Source organism: Mus musculus, chromosome 17 (assembly GCF_000001635.26).
Source record: "Mus musculus strain C57BL/6J chromosome 17, GRCm38.p6 C57BL/6J".
NCBI classification, from domain to species: domain Eukaryota; kingdom Metazoa; phylum Chordata; class Mammalia; order Rodentia; family Muridae; genus Mus; species Mus musculus.
In genome coordinates this window covers 34793194-34818719 of record NC_000083.6, presented here as the reverse complement: position 1 = coordinate 34818719, position 25526 = coordinate 34793194, and the positions used below count along the sequence as shown (strand labels likewise).

At 54.3% G+C, this 25526-nt stretch overlaps 1 protein-coding gene and 2 pseudogenes across 2 annotated transcripts in view, besides 13 other annotated features; 2 read left to right on the top strand and 1 right to left on the bottom strand.

Moving 5' to 3' along the window:
- The window catches only part of C4a (complement component 4A (Rodgers blood group)), a 14369-nt pseudogene extending 4741 nt beyond the window's left edge, over nucleotides 1-9628 (top strand). The window contains exons 14-41 of the transcript NR_160726.1: nucleotides 185-343; nucleotides 766-892; nucleotides 1105-1179; nucleotides 1432-1626; nucleotides 1719-1824; nucleotides 1929-1999; nucleotides 2189-2328; nucleotides 2457-2660; nucleotides 3147-3198; nucleotides 3284-3373; nucleotides 3486-3694; nucleotides 3853-3928; nucleotides 4032-4188; nucleotides 4282-4398; nucleotides 4487-4658; nucleotides 4853-5085; nucleotides 5163-5330; nucleotides 5838-5897; nucleotides 6857-6950; nucleotides 7037-7217; nucleotides 7312-7402; nucleotides 7532-7606; nucleotides 8120-8222; nucleotides 8344-8433; nucleotides 8511-8609; nucleotides 8744-8827; nucleotides 9112-9244; nucleotides 9382-9628. The product of NR_160726.1 is annotated as a complement component 4A (Rodgers blood group), transcript variant 1, non-coding (transcript). The remainder of the gene's footprint in view (nucleotides 1-184; nucleotides 344-765; nucleotides 893-1104; nucleotides 1180-1431; nucleotides 1627-1718; nucleotides 1825-1928; nucleotides 2000-2188; nucleotides 2329-2456; nucleotides 2661-3146; nucleotides 3199-3283; nucleotides 3374-3485; nucleotides 3695-3852; nucleotides 3929-4031; nucleotides 4189-4281; nucleotides 4399-4486; nucleotides 4659-4852; nucleotides 5086-5162; nucleotides 5331-5837; nucleotides 5898-6856; nucleotides 6951-7036; nucleotides 7218-7311; nucleotides 7403-7531; nucleotides 7607-8119; nucleotides 8223-8343; nucleotides 8434-8510; nucleotides 8610-8743; nucleotides 8828-9111; nucleotides 9245-9381) is intronic.
- Nucleotides 8019-14507: a promoter, noted in NCBI's record as "6.4 kb BamHI promoter fragment". NCBI's record gives its function as "drives expression in adrenal cortex and testis" and the evidence as "EXISTENCE:reporter gene assay evidence [ECO:0000049][PMID:1400503]".
- Nucleotides 8552-8695: a transcriptional cis regulatory region, noted in NCBI's record as "B element". NCBI's record gives its function as "contributes to promoter activity" and the evidence as "EXISTENCE:deletion mutation evidence [ECO:0005510][PMID:1400503]".
- Nucleotides 9100-9120: a transcriptional cis regulatory region, noted in NCBI's record as "A element". NCBI's record gives its function as "contributes to promoter activity" and the evidence as "EXISTENCE:deletion mutation evidence [ECO:0005510][PMID:1400503]".
- Nucleotides 13791-14507: a promoter, noted in NCBI's record as "KpnI/BamHI -700 promoter fragment". NCBI's record gives the evidence for it as "EXISTENCE:reporter gene assay evidence [ECO:0000049][PMID:3491986]".
- Nucleotides 13979-14164: an enhancer, noted in NCBI's record as "-330/-150 enhancer; XbaI/HinfI fragment". NCBI's record gives the evidence for it as "EXISTENCE:reporter gene assay evidence [ECO:0000049][PMID:2843506, PMID:2547598]".
- Nucleotides 14022-14033: an enhancer, noted in NCBI's record as "-280 element". NCBI's record gives the evidence for it as "EXISTENCE:reporter gene assay evidence [ECO:0000049][PMID:22217839]".
- Nucleotides 14095-14115: a protein binding site, noted in NCBI's record as "-210 site". NCBI's record gives the evidence for it as "EXISTENCE:protein binding evidence [ECO:0000024][PMID:1775136]".
- Nucleotides 14096-14107: an enhancer, noted in NCBI's record as "-210 element". NCBI's record gives the evidence for it as "EXISTENCE:reporter gene assay evidence [ECO:0000049][PMID:22217839]".
- Nucleotides 14137-14148: an enhancer, noted in NCBI's record as "-170 element". NCBI's record gives the evidence for it as "EXISTENCE:reporter gene assay evidence [ECO:0000049][PMID:22217839]".
- Nucleotides 14160-14173: an enhancer, noted in NCBI's record as "-140 element". NCBI's record gives the evidence for it as "EXISTENCE:reporter gene assay evidence [ECO:0000049][PMID:22217839]".
- Nucleotides 14236-14248: a protein binding site, noted in NCBI's record as "-65 element". NCBI's record gives the evidence for it as "EXISTENCE:protein binding evidence [ECO:0000024][PMID:8413309]".
- Nucleotides 14236-14248: a protein binding site, noted in NCBI's record as "-65 element". NCBI's record gives its function as "positive regulation of promoter activity" and the evidence as "EXISTENCE:protein binding evidence [ECO:0000024][PMID:8380897]".
- Nucleotides 14236-14248: an enhancer, noted in NCBI's record as "-65 element". NCBI's record gives the evidence for it as "EXISTENCE:reporter gene assay evidence [ECO:0000049][PMID:22217839]".
- On the top strand, nucleotides 14294-17372 carry Cyp21a1 (cytochrome P450, family 21, subfamily a, polypeptide 1). The gene is made up of 10 exons (NM_009995.2): nucleotides 14294-14522; nucleotides 14587-14676; nucleotides 15029-15171; nucleotides 15277-15372; nucleotides 15459-15560; nucleotides 15649-15735; nucleotides 15849-16049; nucleotides 16246-16415; nucleotides 16484-16587; nucleotides 16672-17372. Exons 1-10 carry the CDS (start codon nucleotides 14321-14323, stop codon nucleotides 16938-16940), a joined length of 1464 nt encoding a protein of 487 aa, NP_034125.2. The 5' UTR covers nucleotides 14294-14320; the 3' UTR covers nucleotides 16941-17372.
- Nucleotides 17097-25526, bottom strand: part of Tnxa (tenascin XA (pseudogene)) — a 25069-nt pseudogene continuing 16639 nt past the window's right edge.

Genomic DNA, 25526 nt, shown 5'->3' with positions numbered 1-25526 from the left:
CTGGGGATCCCACCCACCCACCCTGTCTCTGCCTTTCCAGGCTGGAATGACAGGCATGCCCTCACCCCCACCTGGATTCTGGGGTTCAGTCCTCATGCATGGATGGCACACCTCTTAATTACTGACCCATGTCCCCAGCCCACTCTCCATGTGCTGATTGTCTTTTTCCTCCCATTTCTGCCAGCTGCAATTGAAGGTAGTTGGTGCCAAGGAGTATCATAATGGGGACATGATGAAGCTCCGAATTCAAACTGACTCCAAAGCCCTGGTGGCACTGGGAGCTGTGGACACCGCTCTGTATGCTGTGGGCGGTTGGTCTCACAAACCCCTCGACATGAGCAAGGTTTGTCAAACCTTCTCCATGCATCCTTCTTCTCTTCCTCCTTGTCCTTCTCTTCCTCCTCCCCCCTCCTCTCCCTCTTCATCTTCCTTCTCCTCTTTCTCCTCCTCCTTGCCCTCTTCCTCCTCCTTCCCTCCTCCTCTGCCTCCTCCTCCTCCCCCTTCCTCCCCCTCCTCTTAATCCTCCTCCCATCTTCATACTCCTTCTCCTCTTCCCTCTCCTCCTCCTTGCTTAAGGTCTGGGGCTTAGTTCTCAGGTCTCAGTCCCTATAGGCTCTTCCCAGTCTTCCCTTGCGTCCTAGATGTTCTTGGTCTCCCCACTCGCTTCTCTCATCTTTGAGCCGTACCCTAATACCCTCAGCTGAGTGGCAGATCCTGCTCCTCAGTTGCTCACATCTCCCAGCATCTCTTGCCTTTTCCTGCTAGGTCTTTGAAGTAATCAACAGCTACAATGTTGGCTGTGGTCCTGGAGGTGGGGATGATGCCCCTCAGGTGTTCCAGGATGCTGGTCTGGCCTTTTCTGATGGTGATCGACTAACTCAAACCAGAGAGGGTAAGAACGTAGTGAGTGGGAGCAGACGAAGGAGAAAAGGCCGTGTGTGTGTGTGTGTGTGTGTGTGTGTGCACGTGTGTGTGTGTGTGTGTGTCTTTCTGTGTGTATGTGTGTGTCTGGGTGTCTGGGTGTGTGAGATTCATGGGTCTAAATGTGGGTGGGCTGAGGGATGGAGAAAGAGGAGGCTTGACGACTCTCTTGCTCTCTACCAGACCTGAGCTGTCCCAAGGAGAAGAAAAGTCGGCAAAAGAGAAATGTTAACTTCCTGAAGGCTCTTAGTGAGAAGTGTATGTTGTGGGTGCCCATGGAGCACTGGGAGCCATGTCTTGGGGTCAGGGTGGGATCTGCTTCTCTGCCCTCTGCAGCCCCCTGGCCAGTTGTGGTATGGAGGGTGAGGAGGCCAAGGGCTGAGGTGGAGGCTGGCTGGTGCAGTCCATCGGCCTGCTGACTTCTCCCCGAGCACGTGCTGGTGGTTCTAGGTTTGATGGATGCTGAGGCTTCAGTCCCTCCCACCTGCCTAGCCTTCCCTGGCCCAGCAGTGGGCCAGTATTCTTCTCCAGATGCCAAGCGCTGCTGCCAAGACGGGATGACGAAGCTGCCCATGAAGCGTACCTGTGAGCAGCGGGCTGCCCGTGTGCCTCAGCAGGCCTGCCGTGAGCCCTTCTTGTCCTGTTGCAAGTTTGCTGAGGACCTTCGCAGGAACCAGACCAGGAGCCAGGCACCCCTTGCCCGAAGTGAGCAGCCAGATGAAGCTGAGGGAGGGATGGGCGGTGACGCCTGAGAGGGCAACACATTCCCTCCTCAATGCCGTCCCCACTGCCCCCAGAGGTCCGGGACATGGTGAATTTGATAGAGGAAGATGACATTCTTGTGCGCACCTCCTTCCCAGAGAACTGGCTCTGGAGAGTGGAACCTGTAGACAGCTCCAAACTGTGAGGGCCTGGCATGCCTGATCTTGCCTCTGGGCTGGGTCTGGGGAGAGTGACAAGGCTGTGAGCAACAGGGCTTCTCTGCATTCCCCCCGACCCTCCCACAGGTTGACAGTGCGGCTTCCTGATTCTATGACCACATGGGAGATTCATGGTGTGAGCCTGTCCAAAAGCAAAGGTGAGGCGGTGCTGTCCAGACGTCTTCTCATCCCTCCATGCTCTGACCCTCCCTCTGCTCTCTGCATGGATCTGGGGAAAATCTTCCCTGGCTTGCCTGCAGGCAAGAGCAGAGGGCGGTCATTCCAGAACCCTTCCTCCCCGAGGCCTGAGGTCCATCTCTGTCACTGCCCCATCTCCCTGTCCACAGGTCTGTGTGTAGCCAAGCCAACTCGTGTTCGAGTGTTCAGAAAATTCCACCTTCACCTGCGCCTGCCCATCTCCGTCCGCCGCTTTGAGCAGCTTGAATTACGGCCTGTTCTCTACAACTATCTGAATGATGACAAGAACGTGAGACCGTAGGGGAGCCTGAGCATCCAGGGTGGGCATAGGGAGGGGTGCAGCCAGGGACAGGTCAGGTCAGGCAGTGGTCCTGATCACATTAGGGATCGCTGTCCATCTCTGTTTCCTGTCCCCAGGTGAGTGTCCATGTGACCCCAGTGGAGGGCCTGTGCATGGCTGGTGGTGGAATGATGGCCCAGTGGGTGATAGTGCCTGCAGGCTCTGCCCTGCCTGTGGCCTTCTCTGTGGTACCCACAGCTTCTACCAACGTGCCCCTGAAATTGGTGGCTAAAGGGACTTTGGATTCAAGCGATTCTGTGTCTAAGATTCTCCAAATTGAGGTGAATGACTGCATGGAAATCTAGCCACCCCACTCCCCGGGCTCCTAGCCATTTAACATTCCATTGGCCAGGCCATGGTTCTGCACTCAAACCCAGTGCATGGATAAACTTACAATCCACTATTGTGACTCAATTGTTTACTTATATTGAGACAGAGGCTAGCTATGTAGCCCAGGTTTGCTTCAAACTCCCTCTGTAGTCCAGGCTGGCCTTGAACATTCAGTAATCCCCCTGCCTTTGCCTTTGGAATTACTAGTCTACAGGCACCACTGTCACACCTAGCCGGCTGTCTCTGAAACAGTTTGTTCTCTTTTATGTTATTTGTTTGGTCATGGGGGTTAAGTCCAGGACCTTGTACATGGTAGAGAAGTGAGTTTAGTCCCTGTTTCTGATTGCGAAGTTCACATGCCAAGACCCAGGGGTGTTCACCCAGAGGGGAGGCTGTAGCCATGGCTAATCCCCCACTGTATTTTCCAATTGAGACAGAAGGAAGGAGCCATCCACAGAGAAGAGATAGTCTACAACCTCGACCCCCTAAGTGAGTAGGGCTCCCCCAGCCACTAGTACCCTAGTAGAGTTATGGGGCACAGGGGCTCACCCACCAGCTCCTCTCCTCTGCCTAGATAACCTAGGTCAGATGTTGGAGATACCTGGCAGCTCGGATCCCAACATAGTCCCTGAAGGAGACTTCAGCACCTTTGTCAAGGTTACAGGTGGGTCCAGACCTTTCCCATGAGCCTCTGTGTTCACCTGAAGTCCATGGTTGTAGTCTTCTGGTGCTGAGTGCATAGACCCAGTCTCATCTTCAACTTCTCTGTCCTTTAGCCTCTGAACCCTTGGAGACTCTGGGCTCTGAAGAAGCTTTGTCCCCAGGAGGCGTGGCCTCCCTCCTGAGGCTTCCCGGAGCTGCGCAGAGCAAACCATGATCTATTTGGCTCCTACCCTGACTGCTTCCAACTACCTGGACAGGACAAAACAGTGGAGCAAACTGTCCCCTGAGACCAAGGACCATGCTGTGCATCTGATCCAGAAAGGTTCTGGGTTAAGGGAAAGCAAGAGTCAGAGCCAGGGAGGGCATGAAAGGCAGCCAGGAGCCTAGAGAGAGAAGCTGGGGTCAAGGGTAGGGCGCTGGGAGTACAGTCCTGGCCCAAACAGCAGGAGAGTAGGAACCTTGGCACCTCTTTTTTCCCAGGCCACGTTCGGATCCAGCAGTTTCGGAAGAAAGATGGCTCTTTTGGGGCTTGGTTACACCGGGACAGCAGCACCTGGTGAGGCTGGGGACTCTGTTCAGGGCAGCCAGAGGTCAAAAAGCAACCAGCCAGGTCTCCTGAGAGACTAGCATTTTCTCCAGCCAAGCCCCCTCCGCTCTAGGCTGACTGCCTTTGTGCTGAAGATTCTGAGTTTGGCCCAGGAACAGGTGGGCAACTCCCCGGAGAAGCTGCAGGAGACGGCTAGCTGGCTGCTGGCCCAGCAGCTGGGTGATGGCTCCTTCCACGACCCATGTCCAGTCATCCACAGAGCAATGCAGGTGTGAACACGCTGGAGGCACGTGTAGGATGTCAGCAGGAAGACGGGCTCCTCACAACTCTGGCCTGACAGCCTCTCTCTCTCTCCTCACTAGGGGGGCTTGGTGGGGTCCAATGAGACGGTGGCACTGACCGCCTTTGTGGTCATTGCCCTTCACCACGGGCTGAACGTCTTCCGGGAGGGGCATGCGAAGCAGCTGAAGAACAGAGTGGTAAGGAAGCCGTGCTCTGTTCTTCCTGCCTGGCCATCCTTGCCCCGGGAGCCCGGGCATGCAGGCTCAGGCCTCTGCTCTCTTCTAGGAAGCCTCCATCACCAAGGCAAACTCTTTCTTGGGGCAGAAGGCAAGTGCTGGGCTCCTGGGTGCCCATGCCGCCGCCATCACAGCCTATGCCCTTACGCTGACCAAGGCCTCGGAGGACCTGCGGAATGTTGCCCACAACAGCCTGATGGCCATGGCTGAGGAAACGGGGGGTGAGGGCGAGGGCACCCTGGCAGAGCACCTGGGACTTGGGGCCCTTGGGATGCCTGAAAAGGGCTGAAAAGAAGGGGCCTCTCATGGCTGTGGAGTGGAAGCAGGGGCTGCCGACAGGGGGCGCCAGAGATCCTGGCGGCTCAGCTCCTCACCTGTAGTTTCCTTGTTCAATATGTATTTCCCTCCCTTCCAGAAAACCTCTACTGGGGCTTAGTCCTTGGCTCTCAGGACAAAGTTGTGTTGCGCCCCGCAGACCCCCGTAGCCCAACAGAACCTGTGCCCCAGGCCCCAGCCTTGTGGATCGAAACCACAGCCTATGCCCTGCTCCACCTGCTTCTGCGTGAGGGAAAGGGAAAAATGGCTGACAAGGCTGCATCCTGGCTCACCCACCAGGGAAACTTCCACGGGGCATTCCGCAGTACCCAGGTAGGGGCAGCCACAGGGCTCGCTCAGGGTAGGTGGTTCTGAGACCAAGTGCCCCACTCCCACCCTAACCTCCTCAGGACACTGTGGTCACCCTGGATGCCCTGTCTGCCTACTGGATCGCTTCGCACACCACTGAGGAGAAAGCACTGAAGGTGACGCTCAGCTCCATGGGCCGCAATGGGCTCAAAACCCACGTGCTACACTTGAACAACCACCAAGTCAAGGGCCTGGAGGAGGAGCTGAAGGTGACCTCCTCCATCCCTGATGGGGTTGCTGGGGTATTGGGCCCAGGTAGAAGCCTCTGTCCAATGCCCAGTCCAGCCCTCTCCTGAGGGTGTGGTGGGGAGACTGACTTTCTTCTGGCCGTTTGGTCAAACCTCTGGGCTCTTCTTCCTTCATCTGTAAAACAGTGTGTCTATAGAGTCCACACCAGGGTCTAGGTCAGTGTTTCTTAGTTTTCAGAACGCTGTGACACTTTAGTACAGATCCTCATGTTGTGGGGACCCCAACCATGAATATATTTCATTGTTACTTGATGACCCTAATTCTGCTAGTTATGAATTGTAATATCTGACATGCAGGATATCTGATACACAACTCCCAAAGGGTCACAGGTTGGGAACCGCTGGTCTAGTTGTTCTGGAGATTGACACTGTAGCCAAGCACAAGTTTCTGGGATAGAGGTTGTGTGTGGGGCTACTACTGGTCTGCTCCCCTGTGCCATCTGACCTGCTGCCTCTCCCTCCTGGCAGTTCTCCCTGGGCAGCACAATCAGTGTCAAGGTGGAAGGAAACAGCAAAGGCACCTTGAAGGTGAGGGGAGAGTGGTGCAGGGGTGAGAAGGGAGGGGGTGCAGAGGTGGAGGAGGGAGAGGGTACTGGGGTGGGGTGCAGGTTGGGGAGCTTGGGTGTAGGGGCCAGTGGGGGTAAGGGAGTAAAGTGTACAGGGGTGGGTTTTAGGAGGGTGTAGGGAATGGGGAAGGGTGGAGGATGTAGGGTGAGGTGGGGAGTTGGACATGGAGTACCATGGTTGAGTGAGGTAGGACAGCTAGGTGAGAAGAGGTGGAGTGGAGGTGTGGGGTGCAGGGGTAGGCATGGGCGGTGGGTGGGGTGGGGAGCTGGGCCTTGACTGGGACTTTGTGGCGTAGCATGTGTATTGGGGAGGAGGAGGCCATCTCCTGGCTTGGTGTCCCCTGTTCCTTCCCTGAGCCTCCATCTTTGCTCTGGTCTGGTTTCCCTCCATTTCTGGGTGTCTGACGTCTCCTTCAGCTCCATCCTGAGTACCTCAGACCTAGGTCCCCATGAGCTCCCCCCCCCCCCCCGTTTCTTCCTTTATGTCTCACTTGACCCAGGGCACCCATAGATGTCTTGGTAGCTCCCTCCTCTGGCCCAGGTAACTCTTGCCTCCTGTCACACTAATCCCTCTGATCACTGCCAGCATGGCAGTGAGGCCAACAGCCTGGGGAAATGTGCCCCTTCCAGAATGAAGTGGAGTCAGGAGGATCAGTGGCCCAAAGTCATCTTTGCTGTGCCCAGTGTGAGCCCAGGCTATGAGAGAAGCCAGGAGCAGGCAGCTTTCTGGCAGGCTGGGCTCTCAGGACGGCTCCACCCCTCACTGCAGCTGCATCCCACCCCTTGCCTGGTGTGCTGCTATTCACTGGGGTCCGGGATGGGGCAAGGGAAGAGTTGGGGCCTCAGATCCTTCAGCCCAGGCACCCCTTCAAATCTGTGCCATATGTGTCCTGTGTCTCTCCCCCTCTCTGACTGAGGCAGATCCTTCGTACCTACAACGTCCTGGACATGAAGAACACCACATGCCAGGACCTTCAGATAGAAGTGAAGGTCACAGACGCTGTGGAATATGCATGTAAGCCCCGGGGTCAGGGGGCCTTGACTGACCCCTGCAGGGGGGTCTGACAGGGGCTTCTGCCTCCTCACCACTGTACTGCACAGGGAGCGCCTACGAAGACTATGAAGACGACTATAACATGCCAGCCACAGATGATCCCAGCGTTCCCTTGCAGCCTGTCACGCCCCTGCAGCTATTTGAGGGTCGTCGGAGCCGCCGCAGGAGGGAGGCCCCCAAGGTGGCTGAAGAGCGGGAGTCCAGAGTTCACTACACTGTGTGTATCTGGTGAGTGCTGAGAGCTCTAGGGAGAATGGTGTTGGGAAGAGGCGGGGTGTGGCACAGTCTGAGAGTCTATACATCCGGCTTCTCCTCCCACTAGGCGCAATGGCAAGCTGGGGCTGTCTGGCATGGCCATCGCAGACATCACCCTCCTGAGTGGATTCCACGCCCTGAGGGCTGACCTGGAGAAGGTACAGTCACCCACAGACACCTCTCCATCCTTAGGAGCCGACCTCCCTCTTTGTAGCAACCCCAAGTGTTGAACCCAGTCTCACAATGACCAGGGTCCCTGACCTGTGGCTACCTCCTCTTTCCTGCAGCTGACCTCTCTCTCTGACCGTTACGTGAGTCACTTTGAGACTGACGGGCCCCATGTCCTGTTGTACTTTGACTCGGTGAGTAAAGAGAAGTTTCACAGAAGGGGACACTGGGTTTTTGAGTCTGTATGATAAGGGTCAGATGTGTCAGGTGGCCTTAGAGAACTCACAGCTTCTCCCACATGTCACCATGAGGCCGGGGCTGTGACCTCAGCTTAGCAAGGTTTATGGGGAGCCACGGAGAGGTGGAGTCCACCGTGGACACTCACTGGGAGACTCTGAGGGCCTGCTCGGGCACCTGCTCCTGGGAAAGGAGGGAGCAGGGGAGGCAGGACTGATTCAGAGTCTGACCCACATCATGGAGGGTTTCACAGGAAGTGCCTGTAGCACACAGAGGTCCTGGGACAAGGTCTCCCTATTGGCAGTGAAGTCATCAGAGGCCTTGGGGACCAGATTTTAGAGTCTAGTGGCAGAGAAGTGACAGCATGAAGGATCCTGGAGACAAGGCCATGGCAAGCAGTCCAAGGCAAGGCATTGAAGGCAGCCCTGGCTTGGCCCTGAGCAGGCTTCCATCTTCCATCCTGGGGCCAGGTCCCTACCACCCGGGAGTGTGTGGGCTTTGGAGCCTCACAGGAGGTGGTTGTGGGACTGGTGCAGCCAGCCAGCGCTGTCCTGTATGACTACTACAGCCCTGGTGAGCACTTGGGATGCTTTGGCAAGCATGATTGTGGGGGTTAGCCCTCTCATCGGGGACACCGCGGGGTGGGGGAGGCCTGGGCTCCAAGAGGCCCTCATGTCTTGCCGCCTTTCTCTAGATCACAAGTGCTCTGTGTTTTATGCTGCACCCACCAAGAGCCAGCTCCTGGCCACACTGTGCTCTGGAGATGTATGCCAGTGTGCCGAGGGTGAGAGGAGACCCAGGTTGGGGGAAAGGGGGATTGGCTGGGAGGGCAAGCTGGTCTCATGTGACACCTTCCTGCAGGGAAGTGCCCTCGACTGCTAAGGTCACTGGAGCGAAGGGTGGAGGACAAGGACGGCTACCGGATGAGGTTCGCCTGCTATTATCACCAAGTGGAGTATGGTCAGTCCCTCCTCGGCCTCCATTCCCCTTGGCACGGGCTCCTTGTGCTCTTGGGGTTGCCTGCTCTTCCCCCACCCCCACCTGTGGCCTCCCTGCTTTGCCCTGACTGCCTCCCCCTTCCCTGTCCCTCCCAGGCTTCACGGTTAAGGTTCTTCGAGAAGATGGCAGAGCTGCCTTCCGTTTCTTTGAGTCCAAGATCACCCAAGTCCTGCATTTCAGTAGGAAGGAGGAATGGGCAGACAAGCAGGCTAGGGAGTGGTGGAGGCTGAGGTCTGGGTGTGGGGCTTCTTGGAAATGGGAAATCTCAAAGTCTGAATGTGACCCCCACCATCCTGCTGTCTCCCCAGACCCTGGTCATTGGGAACCTGGGCTTGCTCATAGTGAGCAACAAGTTCTGTAGGGAGCAACGTGGCTTAAACAGCAGGATCTACACAGAGTCCTGCCCAAGGTTTCTCCTGGCCCTTTCTTTTCCTCTGATGGCTCCATCTCTTTATTCCCTCAGGAACGGACACCATGGCCTCCATAGGTCAGACCCGCAACTTCCTGAGCCGGACCTCTTGCCGCCTTCGTTTGGAGCCTAACAAAGAGTACTTGATCATGGGGATGGACGGGGAAACCAGTGACAACAAGGGAGAGTGAGTCCCCCAGTCCCTCCCTTGCTCTCCTCATACCTGTGACCTTCCTTTTGGGGACAGATCCTAGGCACCTAGCTCTGCCTCTCCAAAGCCAAACGCCTTGAGTACATGTCCTTACCCTACTATGTCACCTGCAGCCCCCAGTACTTGCTGGACTCAAATACCTGGATTGAGGAGATGCCTTCGGAACAAATGTGCAAGAGCACCCGCCATCGGGCAGCCTGTTTCCAGCTCAAAGACTTCCTGATGGAGTTCAGCAGCCGGGGGTGCCAGGTGTGAGGCCTTAGGACTCTGGCTCTCTGAGCTCAGCTCAGGGTCAGGGCCTCGCTGGATGAGGGGCTCTGCTCTACAGGGTAAATAAAAGAAAAGCTTTTTGACAGCCAAGTCCTCTTGCGTGTCCGTCTGTAGGTGTGGCAGTCTGCCACCCACCCAGGGTTTTCAGGCCTGAGCCTTGGACCAGAAAGCTCTCCCTGAGGTTTGCCTCGGACTCATGCCATCTTGGGACCCAGTAGCCAGTGTCCCAGGTGCCTGTTGCTGGGTGTCATAGTTTCCGCACCCTCAGGCCATCTCTCCTCTTTAGCCTACTGTCTTCATGCCTTTGGAGTCCTGGGGTCTGGTGGCTTGAATTGTGTCATGGTCTGTTGACTCTGTTATCAGTGGCCTTAGGCAACTTCTCTGCAGTTGAGCAACCTTCAGGTCTGACCAGATGATCATCCAGGCAAAGGACAGGACAAAGATTGACTGTGTTGTTCCTGAATGTTCAAGGGGAAGCAAATCTTGAAGGGTCAACTCAGCCCCACCCTGTCTGCCTATCTTTGGTTATTCAAGGCAACCTAGTTCTACCAAGGAAATTTAGCAAGGTCAGACGAATCTGCCATTTGACCATTCTGCAGAGATCCATGGTCTGTCTCTTTCCCCGTTCTGCCCAGTGAGTGGTACCACAACCAGAACCATAGCCTCTTATCACAGTGGCTCATCACTGGGGAACACAATAGGACCAGGTAGTTCCTGTGCCCTGAGGAGGTCAGATGTCAGAGCTCACATCAGTGAGGAGAGCATCAGAGAATTGTGGATATTTCACATGTTTTTCTGCTTTGTTTGGTTATAATGCATCTCAGCCTGGCTTCAGACTTACTATGGAACCTGGACATTTGAGTGCTTAGATTATAGCACACATCACCACACCAAGGATTTTGCAGTGCTAGGAATTGAACCCAGGGCTTTGTGCACACCAGGCAAGCACTTTGCCAACCGTACCATATCACTGAAACAAATTATATTTATTTTATTTTTTTCTTGTTTTACTTTTTGAGACCAGGTCTTATGTAGCCAGCACTGGCCTTGAACTCCTGATCTCAGCTTCCCTGGAATTACAGGTGCATCCCAGCATCTGTGGTGTCTAGTCTGTGATAGAAAGGGGCAATAATTGGGCAGAGAGAGTCTGGGGATAGGCAGTTGGGGGACTTGTCACCTATCTCCATAAGCTCCACCCCCCTAATTGGAATAGTCTCACCCCAGATACTCTATGAGATTCCCAATTGCTCCCTTATCAAGTGCCCCTGGGATGGTCCTGGGGAAACCCCATCTCTAACAGTTGTAACTTCTGAACCAGCCGTGTCTTCCCAGTCCCTCCTGGGGCGGCTGGGGTTGGAGGACTGTCTTTATCATGATGGGAGCCATCTTCTCCCTGAGCTGGCAACCTGTGGGCCCTGACCCTCAAGGTTGCCTTAGCAAGCACATAGCAAGCCCTCTTCTCTGTCCTATTCCTGTCCTCAGGCCTACGAGCAAGGCCCCCTCCTTTTCTCCTTTCCTCATCTCAAGGTTTTCTCAAACTCCTTCACATTTGTGTTTTCAGCTTTTGTTTGTTTGTTTGTTTGTTTTTTTTTTTTGTAAGTCATCTCCAGTTGGTCATTTTGTTGCTATTGTTGTAGCCAAATGATTAAAGGTACAGACTCTGCACCCGGGTGCCTGCTGAAGCTTGGTTCTGCCTCTTTGCAGTTCTGCACATGTGTAAGCTCTTCAGCCTTGACTTCATTAAACAACCGGGGCAGTGGTATATGGTGTAGCCTGTGGGTCATGGTAGGCATGGTGGGGGCAGAGCAAAGCAGGTAGGAGCTGGTACACATTGTTCCAAAACGTGGTCCCTTGTCTTCTGAGCACTTTTTGTGTGGTGCAGGGGTAGAACCCAGGGCCTCTCACTATGAGGCAAACACTAACACTAAACCTTGCTTCTTCTGAGATAGGGTCTTGCTATGTAGCCCAAGCTGACCTCAGACTCAGTCTTTCTGCTATTGCCTCCTAAGTGCTGAGATCATAGGCAAGCACCACCACACCTAACAACGTGTTTACGACACTGAAAGAGACCATATAAGCAATGCTACCAGGCCAGGCATTGTGGAATATGCCTGTAATCCCAGCGTTTGGAGATGGAAAAGGAGGGGTCAGGGTGAGGTCATCCTTAGCTACATCAAGACCAGTCAGGGCTACATAGTAAGACCTATGTCAGAGAGAGAAGGGAGAGGGGAGAGAAGAAGAGGAGGAGGAGGAGGAGGAGGAGGAGGAGGAGAAAGGAGAAGAAGAAGAAGAAGAAGAAGAAGAAGAAGAAGAAGAAGAAGAAGAAGAAGGAAGAAGAAGAAGAAGAAGAAGAAGAAGAAGAAGAAGAAGAAGAAGAAGAAGAAGAAGAAGAAGAAGAAGAAGAAGAAGAAGAAGAAGAAGAAGAAGAAGAGTGGACATCCTGGCAGAAGAAACTGGAACTAGGAAAGACCTCACTGACCGGCCATGGCCAGGCTGCCCCAACTGGTACACGGATGGTAGCAGCTTTTTGGTTGAAGGTAAGTGAAAAGCAGGGGCTGCAGTGGTCAACGGAAAACAACCATCTTGGCCAGCAGCTTGCCTGAAGGGACGACAGCCTAGAGAGCAGAGCTAATTGCACTCACCCAAGCTTTGCAGCCGGCAGAAGGGAAGAACATTAATATCTACACAGACAGCAGGTATACTTTCGCCACCGCTCACATACATGGGGCGATCTACAGACAAAGGGGGCTATTCATATCTGCTGGGAAAGATATTAAAAATAAAGAAGAAATCTTGAGCCTATTAGAAGCCATACACTTGCCAAAAACAAACAAACAAACAAACAAACAAACAACAACAAAAACTGGCCATCATACATTGCCCTGGTCACCAGAAAGGCCATGATGCCATAGCGAAGGGAAATCAGATGGCTTACCTCGCTGCCAAACAGGCTGCCCAAGGTTCCTCATAGCTAGAGAAAAAAAAAAAAAAAAAGAACTGTTAGACCATTATGAACTCAAAGACGCAGGCGTTGACTACACTCCAGAAGATCAGGAACTGATAGACAAAATACCTGAGATATGTGGGTATACTCCCCAGGGAGTGGCTAAGACCCAAAATGGTCACTCGGTTCTGCCTACCAAAGAAGGACAACAATATGGAGCCAATCTACACTGGCTCACACACTTGGGAACTAAGAAGTTCAAAGAAATTGTTAAGAGCTCAAGCTACTATGCTATAAGATTGCCCAACGTTGCCCAGGAGATTGTTAGTAAATGCCAAGCCTGTGCCCTCCCCAATGCCGGGCACCACAAGAAAGCCCCCAGAAAGCAGCTAAGAGGTGAGTGGCCAGGGGCATACTGAGAAGTAAATTTTACTGAAGTTAAACCAGCCAAGTACGGTAATAAATATCTATTAGTTTTGATAGACACTTTTTCAGGGTGGGTCGAAGCCTTCCCCACTAAGAAGGAGTGAGCCAATATCGTGGCAAAGAAGATATTAGAGGAAAATTTCCCAAGATCTGGCATCCCTAAGGTACTTTCGTCAGACAATGGCCCCTCCTTTGTTGCCCAGGTAAGCCAAGGGTTAGCCAGACAATTGGGGATCAATTGGAAGTTACATTGTGCTTATAGACCCTAGAGTTCAGGACAGGTAGAGCAGATGACTAGAACATTAAAAGAAATATAAGTAAATGTAACGCTAAACAACCAAAGAAGCCCCTCTGTGTTTTGTTAGTACACATGCATGTGAACGTTGTGAATATGCAGTACCACTCTGCGGCCAGAAGAGGGCAGTGGAACTGCAGAAATAGAGTTGCAGAAGGTAGTGAGCTGCCACAGAAGTGCTGGGAACTGAACCCAGGTCCTCAGCAAGAGCAGCCAGGGCTCTTAACCACTGAACCACATTGCCAGCCCTGTGGTATATGTTCATCATTCGAGAAATGGTGAAGCAGAGGCAGGAAGATAGCCGGGGCTCAGTGGCCAGCTTGCCTGGATGAATCAGGGAGGTTCAGGAAAATGAGCCCTCAGGGGTCTTGTACCTTGGACAGACCAACTGAGGCTGACCTGTGGTTACCACACACAAGCACAACACCCTCTGCCATGCCCCACCCCTACCCAGACATCAAACCAAAGGGAAGTCTAACAAAGAATTGCACAAGGAGCCAGGTGACTCATGTCTGCATTCCAAGCTATTTGGGGAGCTGAAGGAAGGTGCAAAGTTTCTGCCTGTCTGAGCTACACGGTGAGTTCAAGGTACCCTGGGCAACTTAGTGAGGCTCTTTTTCAAACTAACAAAAGAGGGTCTAGGACTGTGGATGCAGCTGGCAGTGGAGGGCTGGCCGGGCATCACAAAAATAAAGTTAACAGTAGTGGTAATAAAATCAATAAAATATAATACCCAAAAGGCGTATTGGGCAGAGACTGCTATTCATTTCTTTTCTCTAGAACAAATGCACTCCACTCAGCTGGTCCAAGGGGAGGTATGGTGGGAGGGGCCGGCTCCAGTGGACTCTCCGCCTACTTGGCTGAAACAGAGTTAGGAAACTGACTGCGATACAGAGAGGTCAGGGTCTTGCATCCCTTCCTTTCTTCTTGATGGATGGTCCCATCTTTGATCCACAGATTCTCCAAGGCTGATGGGGACTGTGCCAATGTGAAAACATACTGTTCTGTGTTGGGAACAGGAAGGGACCTGAAGCAAAGGTCAGAGCCACAGCAGAACAAAGGACTGGAGTTGGGGGCTATAAAAGGCCATATCAGGGCCCTGCACAAGTGCTGGGCCATGCTGCTACCTGGGCTGCTGCTGCTGTTGCTGCTGCTAGCTGGCACCCGCTGGCTGTGGGGCCAATGGAAGCTCCGGAAGCTGCACCTCCCGCCTCTGGCCCCGGGTTTTCTGCACTTCCTACAGCCTAACCTTCCCATCTACCTGCTTGGCCTCACTCAGAAACTCGGGCCCATCTACAGGATCCGCTTGGGGATGCAAGGTAAGCCAGTCTTCTGTGTTGATGTGACCCCTCTTCCCTGCCTGACATTGTCCTTTCCCCTCAGATGTGGTGGTGCTAAATTCTAACAGAACCATTGAGGAGGCCTTGATCCAAAAGTGGGTGGACTTTGCTGGCCGACCCCATATGCTAAATGGTAAGGGTTAGGACCCTTGCTCAGTTTCCCCTCCCTTCCCCCCCCCCCCGTAAACATGGTGCTGTGAGATTGTGGCAGAGAAGGCTTCCTCGGTGAGGCACGATGGCTCCTCTTCCTCTTCCTCTTCCTCCTCCTCCTTCTCCTTCTCCTCTTCCTCCTCTTCCTCCTGTTCTTCCTCCTCCTCCACCACTCCCTCTTCTTTAAGATTAGGTCTTACTATAGAGCCCTTGTTGGGCTGAAAACCACTATGTAGAAAAGGCTAGTCTTAAACTTACAGAGATCCACCTGGTGTGGCCTTTGGCCTCCTTGGTAGCTTGTGGTCATGTCTTTCTTTCTACCATCTCTCCTGCAGGAAAGATGGACTTGGACCTGTCCCTGGGGGATTACTCTCTCATGTGGAAGGCCCACAAGAAACTCTCTCGCTCAGCCCTGATGCTGGGCATGCGAGACTCCATGGAGCCTCTGATAGAGCAGCTGACCCAGGAGTTCTGTGAGGTGGGGCTAGCTCTTGTAGTAGCCTGACTCTCTTGGGGTCAGCCTCCCTCTCCCGCCAGTACCACTCTGACTCCACAGCCTCTGCAGCCTGTCTCTCCTCCACAGCGCATGCGAGCCCAGGCTGGCACCCCCGTGGCCATCCATAAGGAATTCTCCTTCCTCACTTGTAGTATCATCTCCTGCCTCACTTTTGGAGACAAGGTCCATGTTACCCTCTTGCCCACCCCTAACCCCCCTCTGGCCCTCTGCGGGTCTTGAACTCAAAGCATGCCCTCCTGTTCCGGCAGGACAGCACGTTGGTACAGACCCTTCACGACTGTGTCCAGGACTTGTTGCAAGCCTGGAACCACTGGTCCATCCAAATCTTGACGATAATTCCCCTTCTCAGGGTGAGGAGTTGCAGCCCAGTCTCCCCTGGGTTGTGGGGGAGGGGACCACCAGTCTCCACCCTGCAGCTGACTCTCTTTCCTGCCCCAGTTCCTCCCCAACCCAGGCCTCCAGAAGCTGAAGCAGATCCAAGAGAGTCGGGACCATATTGTCAAGCAGCAGCTGAAGCGGCACAAGGTGGGCGTTGCAGTGGCACCAGCTCCTCTGGCCTCAGCCAGTGATGTGCCTGCCACCCCCACCCCCACCGACCGCCACCACTGCTGGACACACAATTTCCCCTGCCTTTGCAGGACAGCCTGGTTGCAGGCCAATGGAAAGACATGATTGACTACATGCTCCAGGGAGTGGAGAAGCAAAGGGATGGCAAAGACGAAGAGCGGCTCCACGAGGGGCACGTGCACATGTCGGTGGTGGACCTGTTCATCGGCGGCACCGAGACCACGGCTACCACGCTCTCCTGGGCTGTGGCTTTCCTGCTTCACCACCCTGAGGTGCACTGTGGGAAGACTGCTCCTTCTGGAACCTTGATCCAGTTGCCCTGCTCTTGACTGCTTGGCCTGGGCTATGCTCACAGAGGGGGCTCTAGGGTCAGCTAGATGGCAGGAGGGAGGAGCTGCAGGCTGGGCAGCTGTGAGCCACCTGGGCAAAGTCTGGTCCCTAGAGCTCAGCCTTGCCCCTCCTTCTCAGATCCAGAAGCGACTGCAGGAAGAGTTAGACCTCAAGCTGGGCCCAGGCTCCCAGCTCCTGTACAGGAACCGAATGCAGCTGCCTCTGCTCATGGCCACCATTGCCGAGGTGCTGCGTTTGCGGCCTGTGGTGCCCTTGGCCTTGCCCCATCGTGCAACTAGGGCTAGCAGGTGATTCCCTGGGGGTAAGGGTTGAGGGAGGAAGACCTTGACAGCTCCTGACTCCACCTTTCCCTCAGCATCTCCGGCTATGACATCCCTAAGGATATGGTCATCATCCCCAACATCCAAGGCGCCAACCTGGATGAGATGGTTTGGGAACTGCCCAGCAAGTTCTGGCCAGGTATGAGGCACACAGGAAAGGGAGCGGGAGAGGGCCGGCCTCTGCTGGGACAAACTTTTCTAGCTCTCCATCTACTACCCACAGATCGCTTCCTGGAACCTGGGAAGAATCCCAGAACACCATCCTTTGGCTGTGGGGCACGCGTGTGCCTGGGAGAGCCTCTGGCACGGCTGGAGCTCTTTGTGGTGCTGGCTCGTCTGCTGCAGGCCTTCACTCTGCTGCCTCCACCAGATGGAACCCTGCCTTCCCTGCAGCCCCAGCCTTATGCTGGCATCAATCTCCCGATTCCTCCTTTCCAGGTGCGGCTGCAGCCCAGAAACCTGGCGCCCCAAGACCAGGGTGAGCGTCCTTGACAGGATAGGACGAGTCTCTTTAAAGTTTCTCCTTTATTGCTCAGTTCCCCCCCCCCCCCCGTAAACATGGTGCTGTGAGATTGTGGCAGAGAAGGCTTCCTCGGTGAGGCACGGTGGCTCTTCTCTACTGGGGTGTGAGTGAGGTAGGCAGCAGGCTCAGGTGCCCCTGGTGGGGGCCTGGAAGTTTCTGGGTCGGAGCTTCATTTCCGTGAAGGGCACAGAAAACTCGAAGCCCTTCCAGTGGTACCAGCTCACTCCCTGAGGAGAGGGTTGTCAAGGGAAGAGAGTCAAGACAGCGCCATATCAATGCCACCTAATCCAGCCCCACCCTGCTCCTGTAGGTGACTCCCAGGGTCCAGCTATCTCTCCCATGATCCCTGAGCTGGTGCCTTCTGCCCAGTAATAAATGGTCTCTTCAGATTTCCTCAGCAAGGTTGGCATGAGTGTCTCATTTCACAGTTGAGCTTCTGAGGCATGAGTTCAGCCCTTCATGTGAGAGGACTTCATCCCGGGTCACCCAGATCCCAATGTGGAGTCCTGTGGTCCCCACGGCCCCCACCTGGTGATCCACTGTGCTCCCATAGAGCCCGTTGAGGTTGGCGTAGTGACAGTTCCTGTACCACCAAGCCCCACGATAGGAGACAGCGCAGGAGATGAGCAAGTTGTTGAGGTCTTGATCACGGGCAGAAAAGACACTGCTGCTGTGGTAGCTCATAAAGTTGCTTGGCAGGGGATGCGAAGGCATGGTGAGGATCACCCCGCCTCATGCCCACCTGCTCACACCCCATCTGTGCCCACACTTACCTGCAGTCCCATGGTAGCCCTCAAGGTGTAGGCGGTAGTTCTCCTTTGCTGAGTCTACACGGAAGAAGTCATACTGGGCGAACACGGCTTCCTTTCCGGCCCGCAGGTCCACATGCAGAGAATAGTCTCCAGCCTGTGTTAGGCTGTGCAGGGCCTCGTTGTCTGGGGTGGAGCATGCTTCATCAGGGTACTGGGGTTCACTGGACTGCCATCCCTTCCCTGGCTCCCCAGCCCTATGAAGCACAGACCCAGCCAGAATTCCCCGGAAATGTTCCCAAAACCATGGGCGTACTCCTCCCAGTCTCTCCAGAAGTCCGTCTGTCCATCCATGCGGCGCTGGAACACCTGGAAAGCAGTCAAGGCCAAAGTCAGCCTGTGGTTCCCCTGCATCGTCTCCTGTGCTACACAGTGATAAGCAGGGAGCCGGGCTCTGAATGGAACCCACCAGCCAACCGCCTCCATCAGTCTCCATGTAACAGAACACATCCAAAGGCCGCTCACGGTTGCCATTGAGGAAGATGGTGGTGGTCTTTGAGGCACTGGGCCCATTCTTCAGCTCCTCCCCACAGTCCCGGGGGAAGGGGATCCGCAGCCCACCTGCGGAGAGGAGGTGGAGAGTCTGTCTGTTCTCCTCCCCAAACCTCAGACCCCAGCACTCCCGCCCCCCAATTCAAACCCCAGAGCCAGTACCAGTAGTAAAGGAAGTGAGCACGGGAGGTGTAAGGCTCTCGCCCCAGATGGCCCGCAGCTGGGCACTGTAGAAGGTGGAGGGGAAGAGGCGCAGAAGCCTGTGCGAGGTGGTTCCTGCTGGAAGCAGGATTTCCTGGAGACAGACGAGGGACAGACATGTCAGTGGAGGTCCAGATGGAGACTCTCTAGGAGAGCCAGATTTGGCACCTCCAAATCGAGCTGCGTGGAAAGCTGATGGCCAGTGAAGTGGGGTACCTGAATCTGTCCTCCAGGGGTGTCAAAGCTGAGCAGGTAGCCTGTGGGTGGGACTTCAGGCTCAGTCCAAGTGAGCAGGGCCGTGCGAGGAGTCACTTCCTTGGCCTCCAAGTCCTGGGGGGGCTTTAACCCTGGAAGGAGAAGGATGGAAAGAGACAGAAATGAGGCCCATGTCTGTTCTCCTCAATCTCTTGTGACCCACACGCAGCCATGGCTATACCTGTGGTGAAGGTTATGCTGGCTGGGGAGGTGAAGTTAGGACTCTGAAGACACGCACGGTGTCTGTAATTGGTGTCGAGTGCCAGGTCAGTCAGTGGGTAGTCCACAGCCCTGCCAGGTGCTGAGGCCTGAAGGGGTGGGGCTAGGAGTGGGAGGGGCATTACCTCCTATCCATCTGTCAGCAGGTGGGCAAGAGAGGAGAGCCAAGGAGGTCATGAGGGCAAGGAAAGGGGTCTTCACCTCCATCTGCTAGCTGGTAGGAGATTTTGAAGCTGTCCACCCTGGACGTTGGCGGCACCCATTTGACTTTGGCTGATGTTTCCCCGATGTCACTGAATTGCAGGTCCCGGGGGCTCTCCAGAACTGGGGGCATAAGGGATGGGTAGAGCCGCTAAGGCACGGATAGGCAGGCTCCTGCCTTTTCTCCTTGGGTGCTCTGGCTCCAGAGAGGCCTGTTACCTTCTCTGGTAGGTTCCTCAGGACAGGTGTCACTCTCTATGTGTTTTCAACCCTTCCCTCCCCCACCCCCACCATTACCACACAGGTTGTTACATGCTGGGTCCCACCCCGCAAAGCAGGAAGCCCTTTCTTTGGTGCTCCTGTGGGCCCTCATCTGGGCTAGCATTCGGGCAGTTCCCTGGATGCTGTCTGCCTTGTGCAGCCCACCCCGTCCATATAGAGTAAGGCTGTACAGGGTCCCAGGACGCAGGTCCCGGAGCATGGCCGAGTACCGCAAGCCTGGCACCATAAGCTCTCGCTGGAGAGGTCGAGGATGCGGCTCCAGGATACTCGGTAGGGGGACCCCAAAGTGTAGCAGGAAAGAGTCAAAGGCCCCAATTGAGGCTTCCCAGTTTAGTCTCAGAGAACTGGTGGTCACATCTGACACTGAGAGCTGGGATAGGCAGGGCTGGGGTCTCCAGGGCCCTGACCAGCAGGAACTGGAAATGTGGGAAGTGGGTAGGAGAAAAGGGTTTGGAGACATGCATACCAGTTCTAAGGTTTAGAGCATGTCCCTTTGTCATCTTATCCTGATCCTCTTGGTCAGTAAAGTTGGGCTAGTGAGGAACAGAGCCACAGGAGGGGTGTTCAGTGGCCCGACATGGGAGCAGAGGCAGGGGCTGTGGAGGGCAAATGGCCTCAACTCTTTCTGGGTGAAAAACTCCACAGGCCTTCCCTGTGTCAGCCACTTTAGGGTGCCACCTTCCACCCTTCCTACTCCAGACTAGGATGGTACAGGCCTGGCCCTACCTGTGGTGCCCTCTACAGACACAGGTCCGTGGCGTGTCTCTTCACGGAGGCCATAGAGGAAGAACTTGTAGGAAGTTTTGGGTTCCAGGCCTGAGATGAGGACTTTGTCCTGGTCTCCATCAACAAGCAGGGCCTGGGTTTGATTCTCTGTGTCCTGGTACTGGACCACAAAGGAGTCAAAGGGGCCACGAGCCACAGCCCAGGAGAGTCGCAGGGAGTCTGGGGTTGCCTCTGTCACTGCCAGCATCCCCAGGCAGGAAGCCTCAGGGGGCTCGGTGTGGTCTGGGGATGATATGTCCACTTCTGAGGCTGCATGGGAGAAACCAGAGCAGAATCTACGCGGGGATGCCATGGGGCCCTCCCTTCCCATCGTGCCCTTCAGAGAAAAGCTGGCAAGGCTGGCTTGAGACTGGTGACACCTCACAGTCCTGGCAGAGCAGCCCACGAGAGGAAAGGGAGGGAGGAGATCATCTAGAACCTTCCAGTTCTTGAACTCATTTCAGCAGTGTGCCCCAGGAGACCTCTCTGAGAAGAGCCCCAGGGTCTGTCTCCTGTCTGGGAAGCTGTTGGTCCTTCCTCTACCTCTCACTGTATCTGGACCTGAGACTCACTTCTGCTCTCCCAGCCTTGGGCACATCAAGCCCGCCTCAGCAGTGGCTCCACCCGTAGAGTCTTTTGAAAGCAGCTGAAGGTGGCACTGGCTGGTGTATGTGCCTGGCAAGACACACTAGCCATGCGCCCTTCTGAGGTGGGTGTCAGTGGCCTCTGCCCACTGGCTTTCTCGGTGGTTTTCCATTTGAGAAAACATCTCTGGCTCACTAGCATGGGAGGTGTGCACTGACCTGGCAAGCCTACCCTAGGAGGAGCTAAAGTTGCTGCAACAGGGCAGTGGGAAGCAGCCCTTGAGGGGATGGCTGGGCTTGAGAGAGAAAGCAGGGAATCCTCAAGGCCTTTCCTTCCTGCTTGGCCTGGCTCCTCCTGTTCTTTCAAATGACCGATCAACGCCTGGGGTGGGGTGGGCACAAACTCTCCCTTCTCTGGCTCTGGCCAGGCCTCTCCCCCTCTCTCCTGTTCACTCCAGTCAATTCCGTGGTCTTCAGACCAGGCAGGACAGCCTCACCTGTCACTCCCAAGGCAGAGATGGGTCCCAGGCGCTTTCGTCCAGTGAGCCCATAGAGCAGGAACTTGTATTTCCTGCCTGGCTGTAGACCCTCTATGGTGACCTCTTGCTGGTCTGCAGCCATGGGCACCATCTGGAGCTGTCTGTCCTTGTCCTTGTACTGGACCAGGAAGGAGTCAAAAGGACCCTGGACCACAGTCCACGAGAGGTGCATGGAGTCAGAGGGTCTCCTCTGTCACTGACAGTTCACCGAGGCGGGGCTGTGGTGTCTTCTCCACGGGAGCTGAGAGGAGGGTAGGAAGATTCAGTTCACAGTCTTCAGAGGAAAGCAAGGATACATGTGTGGCCTTGGGGACAGACACCCAGCTCGTAGATGACAGACAATGCTTGGAAGAGCTAGTGTAATGAGGGTTTGGTGGGGCAGACGTATATCTGAGGGCTCCAGGCCCTGAAGTCGGCTTGGGTGAATCACGGACCTGGGAGTTGGGTCATGGGCCCACCCTACCCCTTTCTTGGTGCTGAGTCATGGGCACAAAAGTACCAGAATTTTCCATAGTCTTTCTGTAGCCATGGCCTCCCTTTCTATCTCCTGACTTAGGGTTGGGAAGAAGGAAGACAGTGGGATACTTGTCACACAAGGAGCAGTTCAAGTGACACAGGAAGCAGTGGGCTGTGGGTCACACAGGGGAGGAGGTAGGTAGTGATGCACAGCAGGTGGCCTACCCATACCATGTGGCTAGCAAGGACTGGCCTGGTCTTTGACCCCAGGTTAGCCAAGCCTAAAAGCTGCTTTCCCTTGGCAGCAGAAGTGGAAGGAAACAGTGTGAACAAAATGCTGAGGTCCTGCCTGGCCCAGGAGCAGAGATTTGCCTTTGCTGATAAGACCTTTAGTCCCAGACTGAAGACAAAATTAGTCCCTGGAAGGCCCTGGGGATGGGAGCTTCACAAGGCGGGAGGTGGACCCTGGGCTCACCCATGGTGCCCGCCACAGAGACAGGCCTCAGCCATTTGAGGCCTATGAGGCCGAAGAGCAGGAACCTGTACTTTCTATTGGGCTCCAGGCTGGAGATGGTGACCTCACGTTGGTCTGCTGCTGCAGGCACCACCTGGAGCTGCCCTCCCCTGTTCTTGTACTGGATTAAGAAAGAGTCGAATTCACCCTCAGGAACAGTCCAGGAGAGACCCACGGAGTTTTGGGTCGTGTCTGTCACAGTGAGCTCCCCAAGACGAGGAAGTAGCTTTGCAACAGAGACTGGAGAGGAGAGGAGACTGCTTAGAGAGTGTAGAGCAGACAGTTGCAGGGGTGACGGGCTCTGGTTTGGGTCCTCTGGTTTTGGTGGGTTATTGGGCAGGGGTAGGGGTAAAAGAGCCGCCAGCAAAGGAGGCAAGTGTGCCTTCCTCATTCTAAAGACAGTAAGGAGAAGGACCAGAGGGAGGTATGAATTTGGGTAGATCTGACAAAGAAATGGGTCAGCAAAGGTTTGGAATGTGGGACACTGAAATGTGAAATTCCAACAGTTGCCACAAGGGGCAGCAGCGGACGGGAGCTGATGCCAGGTCCTCACTCACCAGTCTTTGCTTATGTGGAGACAGGGCCATGGCGCTTCCCATCCTGGAGTCCAAAGAGTAGAAACTTGTACTTTCGGGCCGGCTCCAAACCTGAGACGGTGACCTCACCCAGGTCTCCGCTCACAGGCACCATATGGGGCTGCCCATCCCCGTTCTTGTACTGGATCAGGAATTGGTTAAACTGTCCCTCGGGGACTGTACAGGAGAGGGTCAGGGAGTCAAGAGTGGCATCTGTCACAGTCAGCTCTCTCCCCCAGGTGCGGCTTCTTAGGAGGGGTTCAGGAGTTGTGGTGGGCACCACGTGTGTGGTCAGAGCTTCCTTCTCTGGAGCTGAACACACACACACACACACACACACACACACACACACACACACACACACACACACCACATTAGCTCTTCTCTGTTCTTGGAATATAAAGAAGCATTTATAAACAATACGAGCAGCAGTGACTCCACCACATCACCTCTGTCTTTCCAGACTTCCATTCCTAGACCCCACCCAGATTTCTGCCAACACCCATATGACTTCTCTCTTTCCATTCCTTGTCTCATTTGAACGTGCCCCACATAGCTCCTGCCCTGCCACCCCCCCCCCCAAACTGGCTATCCTTGCTGGGCTTGCTTGCTGGGCTCAGATCTTTACCCTGACCTCGTTTGGAAACTTCCTTACTCACCTGTCATGCCCACGGTGGACATGGGGCACACGAGACGCCCCTCAGGGGGTCAGGGGTGGCATCTGTCACAGTCAACTCTCCCAGGTGCGGCTTCTTAGGAGGAGGCTCAGTGGTCACGATGGGCTCTGCCTGTGTGGTCGTAGCTTCCTCCTCTCGTTATAGACAATTACGGGGACAGGTTATTTCCTAAGTTCCCACACAAAGGACGTTTATAAAATCAAAGCTCCGAGGAGCAGAACTGCACTGGCCACAGTGACATTTCTTTTCTGTGCCTTCTACCCTGCCATTCCTAGCTCCCACCTGGGCTTTCCACTCCTGCTCCGTCCACCCATGCCCACGTGATTTCTCCCTTGATCCAACACCTGATGCCCGTGATTGTACCCCATGTGGCCACTGCTCTGTGCCTCCCTCTGCTGGTTCTCCTTGCCATTTCCTTCCTCACTGGATTCACAACTTTGCTCCAGTCTGGGCTGGAACAGCTCCTTAGCAATCTGACCCACCCCTCCCAGACACAGTCCTTCCAGATGAGTTAGTTGTTGGAGGTCTCTGGCTGGGAACAACTGACACTTGGCTCCAGAGCGTCCAGATCAGGGCATAGGGTTCTTTGTGGAGTGAACTAATTGATGCACTGGAATTAAAATCTAACATTGCATCAAAAATAAAATGAAATAAAATAAGTAAGCCAGATATGGTGGAGCTCGCCTCTAATCCCAGCACTTGGGAGGCAGAGGCAAAGCGGGTCTCTGAGTTGGAGGCCAGCTGGGTCTACAGAGTGAGCTCCAGGACAGCCAGGGCTATACAGAGAAACCCTGTCTTGAAAATCAAAAATTAAAAACAAAATTAAGTCAATGGAGTGCATTTATAGGTGACAGTGAAACGCCAGGCTCTTTGCTATTCCCTCGTGGGCTGGGTGCACCGGACAAGGACAGAGTCTCTGTAAGGAGTCCTGGGACAGTGCATGCTCAGGGACAATTCCAAGGCTGCTGCCTCTGCTGTGGGCCTTTCTAGGCAGCCTGCTCCTCGGGATCCTGACTGGATAGCAGACTCTGGATGCCCTGCTGGGTCTGAGTGGGATTGGCAGAAGTTGGTGTAGTTGTTTCCTCCCAACTGAAACATCCCCTCTGAGTCTCTCTCAGGAAAGTCCTGAAGCTTACAGGATTTAAAAGGCCTCAGCATGGTTATGGAAGCATGTGGGAAGCCACATGTACTGTTACAGGGTGGCACTGGCTACTGCTGGCCACCACGCATACATAGGCAGTAAAGTTTTTTTTTTTTTGCCAAGATGAAGTTTTTAGAATTAACCAAAATTAACCAATCAGATGAGAGACAAGTTAACCAAACAGATGAGAGACAAGTTAACCAATCAGATGAGAGACAAGTTAACCAATCAGATGTAGGCATGCAAATGAGGTGGTAAGCATAACCCATGCATAACCAATCTGGGTGTGAGACAAGCCTCTCCTAGGCCTATATAAGCAGCAGCAGTTCTGGGCTTGGAGTCACTTCGCCTCTGCAATCAAGCTCTCCCAATAAATGTGTGCAGAAGGATCCTGTTGCAGCGTTGTTCTTGCTGGCCAGTCAGGCGTGTGCAAGAAGTGGTGCTGAAACCGGGAAAAGAAACATCTTCAGGCACGAGCGAAGACCTCCTGCAACAGGGAGGATTCAGAACTGCATCGCGGGGAAGGAGTGGTTAATAAAGTGTTCCTGTAAAACAGACTGCTGAGAAGGATCCAGCGTGGATTCAGAGCTCTTCAGCTGGGGAACGGTGGTACCGGTAAGTATAAAGAAATTAATGTGAGTCTCTGAGAGGCATCCTCCCCTACGAAATAGATCCGATAATTGGCGCTGGGGTTGTGCTGCTTGCTATCTTTCTTGCCTTGATTTTATGCCATTTCCTTAATTGTCAACACCCAAAATGTAAAGATACAAAAGATAGTATAAAAAATAAAAAGCAGAAAATTAAGTTAATTTACCCTCCTCTCGAGGACTCTGTGTTGTTAGAAT